General features: G+C 39.0%; 1 protein-coding gene across 1 annotated transcript; it reads left to right on the top strand.

Moving 5' to 3' along the window:
• The first annotated feature begins 10,645 nt into the window (after positions 1–10,645).
• LOC112757584 (protein FAR1-RELATED SEQUENCE 5-like) lies at positions 10,646–11,854 on the top strand. Its single transcript, XM_025806140.1, has 2 exons — positions 10,646–11,289; positions 11,380–11,854. Exons 1-2 carry the CDS (start codon positions 10,646–10,648, stop codon positions 11,852–11,854), a joined length of 1,119 nt encoding a protein of 372 aa, XP_025661925.1.
• Positions 11,855–12,309: the final 455 nt, after the last annotated feature.

Raw genomic sequence — 12,309 nt, 5'->3', positions numbered from 1 at the left:
TTGCTCTTTCCTCATTTGCCATCACTTCTCATTCTTCAAATTATTTTTCAGTCACAAGCAGTCTCTTTCTTCTCTCGGTGAGCGTCTTTCGCTCAAATTTCTTTTTCGGCCTCATTTTCCATCGTTGTCACATTCTGCCTCATTTTCCATTGCCGTCGCACTCTCTATTGCATTAGGGAGAATTACCAGTACTTTTCAGTGGATTTTTCAAAGGTCTTTGATTAAGGTTAGTGAAGGTTCTTCTTTCTCTTTTCTATGTTTTTACTAGGGAGGATTGCCCCTGTTCTATTTTTCCTCTTCTGGTGATGTTTGTTCAAAGCTTTCCCTCACATTTCTTTATATTTGTTGCCTTTAATTAGGCTCAATGTAGTAGGGGCACCACTATTTCTCCAAAATAGTTGATGATTACTATTTGCTCCCACTCTTCGCAGTTTTCTTTTTGTGTTTGGCTGCTCGTGTTGTGTTTTGAGCTAGTTGTAGCTATAGAATTTATATTTTGTAGGGTTTTCCCCTTCTTTTTTGCTTCAACATAGTGGTGGTAAAGTAGTGGTGGTGCTCCTATAGGTTTTCATGAGAGCGCCAAGAAGAAGGTCATTGTGAGTCGAGGGTGTGGCGGTGCTGCCAATCCGCTGAGACCCTATCCTCCCCTTTTAATGAACAGTAAGCTGGAGGTGGATATTTATTCCTGAGTTTCCAAGGAAGTCAAAGGAACGCCTTCCACAATCACTCAAGAAGAGATGGACAATTTAAAGGAGGCTCAAATCATCGTTGATTCTGACTTAAACAACCTTTATATCTTCTCTATCCCGAGGTTTAGAGATCAGCTATGCCACATAAACAAGCATGTCATACTGTTCAGGATTGGTTGTGGATGTACGAGACTTTATTTTCTCAGATTGGGGTCCACTTACCTTTTACCGATTTTGAAATAAGTCTTCTAGCGCATATTGGATGTGCTCCTTCACAACTCCATCCCAATTCTTAGGCCATTATCCAGGGTTTTGAGCTTTTGTGCTCATTTCTGGATATTGAGCCTGCTCTTAAGATTTTCTTCTACTTTTCACTCCCACTATCCTCTTTAGATCCCAAGGTCGAGGGTTTGTCTCTTTTTGACGCGTCCCTAATAGGAAAATTTTTACTTTGTTTGAGGAGTCCTACCACTGATTCAAAATTTATTTTTTTAAGATTGAAAGGGTAAAGGGCACAACTCCCTCCTTTCTAACTTTGGAGGGTGCCAAAAGATTTAATCTCTATTAGAACTATAATGTCTCCTCACCGAAAATATGAGTTTCCGATGTGAATGCCAAAGAACTCCTTAGTATCAATTTATTAATGATGTTGTGGAATGAGTGTCCTCTAGTTTTGAGGGACATCCTCATAAACGAGCAAGCTGCTCGGAATGCTATTAGTAAGCTTCCTGTCTTTCATATCCTTATTTCTTGCTTTGGTTCATTTTTGGTTTCTCTATCTTATGGATTTCCTTCTACTTTGTTTTCCAGTTGATATAGCTAGGGGACTTGCTGCCATTGCAGAAATGAAGAAAAGATTAACGACCCAACCTCTAATCATGGCTGGTGGTGACAAAATTTCCTCTTCTGCCACTGTTAGCCGTCAACCACAACCCGAAGGGTTGAAGAGAGTGAGGAATGGTAAGGTCTTGAAGTCCACATATTGGAAGGAGACTCTTCCACCAACTCCCCAGCCAGGAAAAAGCTAAAGAATGTTGGAAAAGATGATGTTGCTGCTTCATTCCCTACCTCCTTCAAGCATGTATTGGATAAGGGGTTCTGAGCTCTCGAATTTTTGGATCAGCATTTTATGGACAAGGACACCAGGGGTAGTCTTGCCAAGATGTCTCTGGAGGATACCCTTCCCTGAGTTCAGAGGATGCTCTTGCGCTCTGCGACTTATGTCCGAGACATAGAGGTGGAGATCTCGAGTCTTCGCTCAGAGTTCCTCTCGATGAACAAAATAATTGTTAAGGCAAATACCCAAATTTAGAAGCTAAACAACTCAATTACTGACCTTCAAGGTAAGCAAACTTCCCTAGAGAACAAGGTAAAGGGTTTGAAGGAAGACAAAGCTGCTTCTGAATCAAAAGAAGGAGCACTGAAAAAACAAGTTTCTGAGCAAATGAAGAAAATTAAGGAGCTCGATCTCTCAATTAGAAAGGCTGAACATGCGACTGTTGATGGCATTTTTGATGCTGAGAAGAACATCTTTGACCAAATCAAATTGAAGGCTCTCAACTTGGACGTTTTCGAAGTCGATATCTTTAAGAAGGTGGTGGATGAAAAGGTTGTTTCAATATTATAAGCATGATTTGCAACTTATTTTCCTAAGTATTTTGAACTTGGTAATTGTGAACTGTGGTACTTTTGTGACACCTTCTCCCGTCGTTTCTTTGGGATTTGGCTTTGTGTGTTCTCATTATACTCGGGATTAACTTATGACTGTTAACGTTTTATTGTTTCACTGCTTGCTATATATCCTTCTTCGTTAGATCGTTTTATTTTAAACTCTAGTTTCAGTTCAATTTCAACTTTAAACGAATAAGGGGATATTTAATGCATAACATGAATTTATCATAGGATTCACAAAAGAAATTAATAATTAAAATGCTTATTCGAGGTATACTTATTTGAGGTATAAAGTTGTAAAGAAAGTTCCTTTTGCCAAATACAAGTAGGGCCTCATTAAAATCTAGATTCCTAGGAAAATAGTGCCCTTATTCTACTTAACAAAGAAAAATAAAGGAAAATTTCCAAAAACTTCCAACATTTCCTAAGAATAATACCTTTTCAAATGGGTTGCATTCCAACTTCTCAAAATTTTGGAACCATCCATGGTTTCTAACTTTTATGTGCATTTTTCTAGTGCTTCTTTCACTCTAAAGGGCCCTTTTTAGGTTGGGGGCTAGCTTACCTCGTGTTCCTAGTACTCCGACATCGGCTTGCCTTAGAACTAGATCCCCTGCTTGAAAACTTCTAGGTCGGACCTTTTTATTGTACCTCTTGGTCACCTTTTGCTTCAAAGCTTGCTCTGTTAAATTAGCCATACCCCTGACTTTGTCAATTAGTCCCAAGCTCTCATGAGTTACCGAGGTTCCCAAAAGTATTCTTGGGCTTGGCTTCCCGAGTTCTACCGGAATTATTACCACTTTGCTATAAGTAAGTCTGAAAGGTGTCTCGTTGGTAGTGGAGTGCACTGTAGTTTGGTATGACCACAGCACTGACCACACCTCGTAAGTTCAAGAGCTCAGGTGCTCATCCAATTTTTTCTTCAACCCATTCAAAATCACCTTCTTGGTAGCTTCGGCTTGTTCATTTGCCTGCGAGTATTCCACCGAGACAAATATTTGTCAGATCCCTAAGCATGACACTAATTTTTGAAACCTAGAGTTTGTGAATTGGGTATCATTATCCGTGATAATGGACTCAGGGATTCCAAATCTTGCAATAATTGCTTTCCAAACGAACTTCCAACATTGAGCGGAACTAATACTAGACAGGTGTGTGGCTTCAATCCACTCGGTAAAATAGTCTATAACAACTATAAGATATTTTACCTGGCCGGTCCTTGTGGAAAATGTCCCAATAGGTCCAAGTCCTACTTGGCAAATGGCTATGTCGGGATGACAGATACGAACTCATGGAGAGATGCTTGGTGGAGGTTGCCATGCTGATGACATTTGTCACATTTTTTCACATACTCTATGGCATCTTTGATGAGAGTGGGCCAATAGTATCCGGCTCATATGACATTTTGCCAATGACTTTCCTCCTAAATTATGTCCACAACAACTCTCATGAACCTCCTGCAACACATACATCGTTTTTTGGTCATTTAAACACTTCAATAATGGTTGGGACACTACCCTTCTGTACAGCTATCTATTTATCATGGTATATTTGGCCGCTTTAAGTTGTAATTTTTTTGCTTCCTTAGGATCACTAGGTATGGTCCCGTGTTCTAAGTATGCACAAATCGGGTCCATCCAAGTGTCAAAACTGGATGAACAGAAAGTCGGAACATCGGGCTTTGTCATAATGCGCTTTGTAAGCACCTCCTATATCAGATTACGATTCTCTGTTATGGGCTTAGTGCTTGTGAGTTTGGATAACACATCAGCCCATATATTCTGTTTTCTAGGCACATGCTTGATTAAAAAAGAATCAAAGGATTGTACCTCTTGTTGTACTTTTTTCAAGTACTGTTGCAATAGCGGATTCTGTGCCTGATATTCCCCCTTAACTTGGGAGGTCACTAACTGTGAATTGCTAAATATGGTTACTTTTGTAGCTCTGAAATCCTGAGCCAACGCCAATCCTGCAAGCAAGGTCTCATACTCAGCCTAATTATTTGAGATAGGGAAGTCAAATTTAATAGAGGCTTCGATCACTATGTCATTTTCCTTGGTTAAGATGAGGCCAGCTCCCCCACAATAGACATTGGAAGCTCCTATATCGGTACGTTGGAGTCTGGGTGCGTCATCTCAGCTAGGAAATCAACCATCACTTTAGCCTTAATGGCTGAGCATGGTTCATAGCGCACATCAAATTAAGATAGTTCAATAGACCAACTCATCATCAGACCTGCTAGGTCGGGTTTTTGTAAAATCTTTTTTATTGATTTGTCAGTTCGCACTATTACCAGGTAACTTTGGAAATATTGGCATCACCGACCGGCCGAGGTAAGTAATGCAAAAGTAAGTTTTTCAAATTTTGTATATCGTAGCTCAGGTCCTGAAGAACCTTGCTAACAATGTATACTAGACACTAATGTTTATCCTAATCCTCTAAAACTAAGGCCAAAGCCAAAGTTTATTTGGTTACGGATAAATACAAGAACAAAGGCTGGTCGTGTTCGGGTTTTGCCAAAATAGGAGGAAATGAGAGCAAATTTTTAAAATATTGAAAGGCGGTCTCACACTCATGTCCAAAAAAAGTCAACATCTTTTCTTATCAAATTAAAAAATGGTTTGGCCTTAATCGCGGAATCTCCCAAGAACCTTGATGGTGCAGCCAATCGACTTGTGAGTCTTTGAACCTCTTTAAGATTCCGAGGACTCGACATGTCTAAAATTGCCTGACACTTCTCAGGATTAGCCTCCATGCCCCCTTTGGGTAACCATGAATCCTAAAAATTTATCTCCCCAAACTCTAAATACATACTTTGTTGGATTCAACCTCATCGTGTGAAATTGGAGGCAATAAAAAACTTCCTTCAGGTCATCGATCAGCTCAGAATCTTTGTTTTTATCAGCATATCATTGATTTAGACCTCCATATTCTTCTCAATCTGTTGCTTGAAAATTTTTGCTATTGATGTTTGATATGTTGCCTCTGTATTTTTTAAACCAAAAGGCATTACAGTGTAGTAATAAATCTCCTTAGGGTGATGAAAGCTGTTTTGTCTTCGTCAGATTTATGCATCGGGATTTGATTATATCCACTATAAGCATCTAGGAAGCTTAGTATTCAATATCCCAAGGAGGAGGCAATCATATTGTTTGTGTTAGGTAAAAAAGCAGTGTTTTGGGTAGGCTTTGTTTAAATCTGTATAGTCTATGCACATTCGTCATTTTCCATTAGACTTTTTTACCATTACCACATTTGACAACCATGTTGAATAAGTTAACTCACGGATAAACCTGGCATCCAATAACCCCTGAACTTGGCTTTTAACCTCGGCTGCCATGTCAGGCAAGATCTTCCGACATCGTTGCGCAATCGGCTTAAACTCGAGGTTAATAGCTAGCTGATGGGACATGAATATTGGATCAATTTCGAGCATGTCGGCAGGTTCCTAAGCAAATAAATCTATATTACCTCTCAAGAAATTTTGAAGTTCTGATTTCAAGGGATAAGGTAATTCCTTATTAATCATAGTGTACTTTCTGGCTCATCCCCGATTTGAAATCTCTCCAGCTCTCCATTGGGCTCCGACCTCGATTTCTCTTGGATTCGGGAGTCTAGGTCAATAAGGAACACCCCCGTGGATTCCTTAGCTTTATCCCGGAGTGTAAAGCTAGCCTTATTGCATTTAACTGCAGACACCTAATCTCCTCAAACCGTTACAACCCGATTTTTTGCCGTCAAGAACTTTATGACCAAAAATTTTGTTGAGATGAAAACACATTGATCATTGAGCGTCTTTTTCTCCAAGATTACATTGTAAGCTATAGAATCTTGAAGAACGATGAACTCAGCCTATATTGCCCTTATATTAACACCTTCCTCTATAGTGAAAAGGAGGTCCACATCTCCATCAGGTTTGATATAGTGATCTCCAAGTCTAATAACCCCTAGGAGACGAGGCTTCAAATGTTGATCCTTTAACCACAGGGCATCGAATGCATTTCTGAAGAGAAGGTTTGAATTTGCGACCGTGTCAACGAGGATCCTCTTCATGATGCCATTACCCAACCTGGCAATGATACCAAGGGCTCATCATCATCTGATGTGGCGATTTGGAAATTCTTTGCCGAGAACTATATTGCTGGAATGCTAGTTACTTTGAAAACTTCAGAGGTCGTGACTTTGACGTCCTTTTTTACAGTATTGTTGGATCTCGGCAACCCATTCCTTCCAACAACCACATTGACCACAACCTAAGTTGTGTCTTCTATGTTTTCTGGGGATCTGGAGTTCCTTGGGTTTCTGGTTTCCCGATCTTCGTCCTCGTTACGTCGTCTAGGTGGTCGTACGTGCTGGATGGATTTGGGAAGCTTTCCATCTTTAATTGCTTGTTCCAAAGCATCTTTCAATGCAATTCTCAATCTTGTGACCATAGGATTTGTGGTAATCACAATACTGAGACTTGTTTAATGAGGCTCTGGGTCGAATCTGTCTTGCTTTTGGTAATATACCTCGATGAGAAACTTACTGATATACCTCGGCAAGTAAGGCTACTAAAGGAGTGTAGGAGCAGAACTTTCTGACTCGTGGAGTTGGTAGTTTTGGTTATGAGGTTTGCCCCGAGCTTTTGCCTTTTTGGGGAAATGACGCTAGGTTCTTCCTTTTTGTGGAGACCACCTTTGAAACGTCTTCATCTCGCATGTACTCCAAAGCGATCTGATGAATTTCCTCCATGGACTTTATATCTTTGGAAGTCAGGTGCCTATGGAAGTCTCCTTCCAGCAATCCAGTAATCAAGCACAGACACACGACCTTTGGGGTTTGAGTGTTTACCTCCAAGAGTGTTTTGTTGAATCGGTCCAGGTAATCTTGGATGCTCTCACCTACCCTTTATTCCACCCTAATAGGGAATTGGGTGCTTTTCTTGGGTCCTTCTGGCGGTAAAGTGGGCCAAAAACTTGACCTTAATGTCAACAAAGGAGGAGATCAATCCGAAGGGTAGCGTGTTAAACCACGCCATAGTTGGTCTCGACAAACTGACCAAAAAAACTTTGCATCGAATTGCGTCTTCGACTCCTTCTAAGTTCATCCTTGCCTCAAAGGCATCAATGTGCTCCTAAGGATCCATTTTTCCATAATACTTCAAATCAGTAGGCTTGTCAAAATATTTTAGCAATCGAACCTAAAGAACGTGGGAAGCGAATGGGGTTTGACCCATTATCACGTGTTCTCGAGACTCCCTGTGCCTTTTAGGGCTAGGACTCTTCTGTACAGTTTGTCCTCTTTTAGATTGGGCAGATCATGATTTTTTCGCACCCGCCTATCTGCTTTCTGAGAATCGACACGCCGTCGTGGTTACCTCCTCTCATTTCTTTGATGTTGGGGTGAGCGTGAGCTCTGCCGGTGGTCTCGCGCTTGTTCATGGTTTCCGGGATTGTGCTCTTCGCGTTCCCTGGCTAGACGACTTCAAGAACAAGACTGTCTAGACAATGAGCGCTCAGCCAACCGTTGTTCATGTTCCAATTGGTAGCACTCCAACTCTTGTACCCGATATCGCATTCCCTACATGGCATGGTGATAGTCAGCTCCAAGGCCAGCGAAATGACAAACTTCTGTGTAACGGATTTCTGGGTTAAGGGATCTAGATTTTCATAGTTGGGGGGAGATTCTTCTTGACTTGGTGTAACATTAGTCTCGTATCTGTCCTCCCAGTGTTGGCCCTTCAATGGAGTTTCTAAATTGATTATGGAGTGAATTCGATGTTCGGCCATGATTCTTGGTAAAGTAGGATTTTCCCATACATGGCGCCAAATGTTCATACCTGAGGTGAGTTTACGAACTGGTGAGGTGAGAAGGTCTGAAATCCTGACGTTAGCATGTACAGAACCAGGCCGGGTGGACAACCTGTAAAAGACTCCAATGCTAAAGTCAGTAGTACTTTTTGGTGATATGGAACATGTGTCTTTACCTGCTGCGTATTCTTCTCTTTATACTTGCCCTTTGGGGATGCCGTTTTCCCAGTCTCTACTGCTTTTATGTCGCGTTACTACTTTCAGGATTTGGCAGTTTTGGCTTTAGTGGTACAGTCATTATGACGTTCCCGACATTATTTCGTAACGTCGGATTCTTACTTAATTGTTAGTCCGTTATGATCTTATTTGCCCAGAACAATGCCCAAATCAATTTTGTTCTTTCCAAAATTATTTGTAAATTATCAACAGATTTTCTTTGAATCAATGAGTTCTAATTTTTTAAATTGGTTATGGTTTGAAATTGTGAGAGGAATATAACTTGGTATAGTTATTGATCGTAGTTGTCGGGACGTTATTGTTATCACAGACGTCATAGCTTGAGGGATTGCCAGTGATTTTATGGCATGCTCATTTTCGGGTGGTGGAGTTTGTCGTTAGTTACGTTTGCTGTCGTCGCAGCCGCCGTTGTGGGTTTCTGGGTTTGTTGGAACTTTTTGTTTTTACCAACATTAATACTGCAGAGCAGTGACACAATGATGAAAAAGAAAGAGCAGGAGGTATGTTGAAATAGATGTGGTGGATAGACAACAACTTGAAAGACAGCGTGTAGGTGTGACTGAGGGGGCATTTATTCAATAAATTATAACAGTAGTTAAAATTTAAGATTTTTACATTTTAGATAAAAGAATGAATGGGGATTTAAAAAAAATAAAAATGAAAAGGAGAGTTAAAATAAAATTTTCATAAAGGTTTTTTAAATAAAATATCATGGAGTTTTAAAATTCTAAATAATAAGGGTGTATTATAACCTCCACCATAGACCGTAGTGTTAATATAAGTTTAAGAAAGAAGCTTCTTTGACGTGTATGACCACTTTAGAATATAGTTTGAAATCAATTTCTAAGGCAGGGTTTGTTTTTAGTAAGCTCAAGTGTTTTGAGCTTTTGTGATGAACACAATAAATAATTTATATATAACTCATATAGGGTTTAATAATAATTATTAAATTTTTACCTTTACTACAAATATTTTTAAAATTCATTTAGGGAACCTACATTTGCTACCTTCACTCAGTGACCAAACCCACTAACACACTCTTTACTCTCTTTCTCTTCCCTTTTCACAGAACCCATTGCCATCAACAACAATCCCTACCCACTACCATCAGCCTCTCTTTCTCTTCTCTTTTCACAGAACCCACGTCTACTGCCAATTTATTTGAGAATTTTCTTTTCAACATCAGAGTGTCATCGTGCACCGCATCATTCCGTCGCCGTTCAGCGTTGTCGTTCTCACTGATCAGTGCCGTCGTCCTCAGCAGGTAGTGGTGGCATGTGTCTCAGAGAGCCAGCATCGTCGTCAGCGTCGTGATGCTCGGTCTCCCCCTTCATCACTACACTTCAAGAGTTTCAATGGAGCCTCAACCTCAGGTATAAACTTGTTTCATTTAGCTCATTTTTTATCTCTTTATGTTTTGCTGTATAATTTTGTTTCGTTAAAATCAGTCAATTGTTTTTTTGTTCTACTTATTTCACTCAATTAGTGATTTTATTCGGTTTACTTGGTTGTTTAAAATTTTTGAGTTAGGGTACGGTTAAAAAATTTTGGTATTTGTTTTTATGATTCTGATTTCAATTTCTCGGTTTATGTCTCTTTTTATGATGTTCTATTTTTTATTTGCTATTGGTGTTTGATTTCTGTTCATGATTTCAATTTCTAGGTTTATGTTTCTATTCAAATTTGGTATTTGTTTTTATGATTCTGATTTTAATTTCTGGGTTTATGCTTCTGTTCATGATGTTTTATTTTTTATTTGTTATTGCTGTTTGATTTCTGTTTATGATTTTAATTTCTGGGTTTATGTTTCTATTCAAATTTGGTATTTGTTTTTATGATTCTGATTTCAATTTATGGGTTTATGTCTCTGTTCATGATGTTCTATTTTTATTTGTTATTGCCGTTTGATTTCTAATGATGGGTTCAATTTCTGGGTTTATGTTTCTATTCAATTTTTGTATTTATTTTTATGAATCTTTGTTTTATTTTTTATTTGTTGTTGTTGTTTGATTTTTTTTAGTGTGTTTGTAAATTCATAAATTAGTACTATGATTCCTTTTGAAAATTCAATAGTCATTGGTTAGTTTTACTTATTTGATTATAAATTGTACCTAATTTGTGCTATTTTGTTGGGAAATTAACGTTAGTCACCATAAATTACATGAAGTATCAAATAGTCAAAGACACACAAGTGATGAAAATGCGCATAATGTTAGTGATCATGTGGATGAAGATGCAATTTTTGATGCGGTGGATATGGATCAATATCGCATAAATTCTTGGGAAGATATTGGTAAGATCAATTTCTCAGGTCTATCTATGGAAAATATTTGTCAATTGCACTTTGCTGATCTTGGCTTGGCATTCGAATTTTATAATTCATATGCCAAGACGAGGGGCTTCAGTGTGCGAAAGAGTGGGAGTAGAATAGTTGATGGAAAAGTTAGAGAAAAAGCATATGTTTGTTCTTGTGAAGGGTATAGATTAGAAAAATGGAACCATCTGAAAAATCGAGTTAGGGAGCCAAAACCAGAGACAAGATGTGGTTGTATGAGTAAACTTGATGTTTTCTTCGATGCGGTAACTGAGAGTTGGGTAGTGAGAGATTTTTGTGATGAACACAACCATGAGTTTGTTGTTCTAAAGTTAGCAAGAATGTTAAGATCTCACAAGAAAATGACTGAGCCTGACATTAGTCAAATGAACCATATGAAAGAGGTGGAGATCATCATACCAAACATATTTGGGTCATTAGCTAGCCAGTGTGGTGGGTACGAGAACGTTAATTTTTCAATTAAGGATATGCACAATCAAGTTGCGAAGAAAAGAAGACAATTACCTGATGATTTAACCTCTGCAATGGCTTACCTGGAAACGCTAGCAGCAAGGGATCAAAACTTGTTCTATAGTGTTGAGAAGGGTAGAAAATGAGTGTTTCGGCAAATTTTTTAGTGTGATGGCCGGTGCTAGTTGGACTACGATCTGTTCAGGGATGTGCTAGCATTTGACGCCATATATAAGAAGAATAGATACAGATTGCCGGTGGTAATATTCTTGGGAGTTAACCACCATAATCAAACCGTTGTATTTGGTGCTGCAATACTTTTGAATGAGAGGAAAAGTACATATGTGTGGTTACTAAAACAGCTTCTCATAGCAATGAAGGGAAATACACCGATTTCAATAGTTACGGATGGTCATCCATCGATGGCTATTGCTATTCAAGAAGTGTTTCTGAATGCACATCATAGGTTATGTGCATGGCACTTGATGTGTAATGCAACAAGCAATATTCACAAACCTCAGTTTACGAAAATGTTTACAAAGTTAATGTTAGGTGATTACGAAGTTGGTGTATTCGAACAAAAGTGGGAGGAAATGGTTGGATGCTTTGGAGTGGAAGATCGGGAATGGATAGTAGATATGTGTGGGAAAAGAAACATGTGGGCTACCGCTCATATTTGAGAAAAATTCTTTGCTGGGTTTAGAACGACTTCGAGGTGTGAAAGTCTACATGCTGTCCTCAAAAGATATGTTAAATCACGCCATAATTTGACAGAATTTGTTCAACACTTCCAGCGTTGTTTGAGCTACATGCGGCACAGAGAGGATTTGGCAGACTTTAAATCATCAACTGGACAACCTGTGATGCAGACACATTTCAACAATTAGAAAGGTCAGCAGTTATCATTTATACCCGGCAAATTTTTATGTTGTTCCGTTCAATGCTCCATAAGGCCAGCACATTGAAGGTAATATATGAAAAGGAAACAAGTTCTTGCAAGATTTATCAGGAGTCAAAATTTTACAAGCCTAACATGATATGGCATGTGTCCTTTCACGGAGAACAAGATGAATTTAAATGCTCATGCATGAGAATGGACTCCATAGGTATTCCATGTAGTCATATACTTGCTGTT

This window comes from Arachis hypogaea, chromosome 16 (genome assembly GCF_003086295.3).
Source record: "Arachis hypogaea cultivar Tifrunner chromosome 16, arahy.Tifrunner.gnm2.J5K5, whole genome shotgun sequence".
NCBI classification, from domain to species: Eukaryota; Viridiplantae; Streptophyta; class Magnoliopsida; order Fabales; family Fabaceae; genus Arachis; species Arachis hypogaea.
Note: the sequence above shows the minus strand (reverse complement) of the source record. Positions and strands in the feature narration are given on the sequence as shown.

What these genes read in the sequence shown, in the direction of transcription:
- LOC112757584 (XM_025806140.1), top strand. Translation starts at nt 10,646, where the DNA reads ATGGATCAATATCGCATAAATTCTTGGGAAGATATTGGTAAGATCAAT. An exon ending in GCAGCAAGGGATCAAAACTT is followed by an intron (nt 11,290 to 11,379) that starts GTTCTATAGTGT and finishes CGATCTGTTCAG; the next exon opens with GGATGTGCTAGCATTTGACG.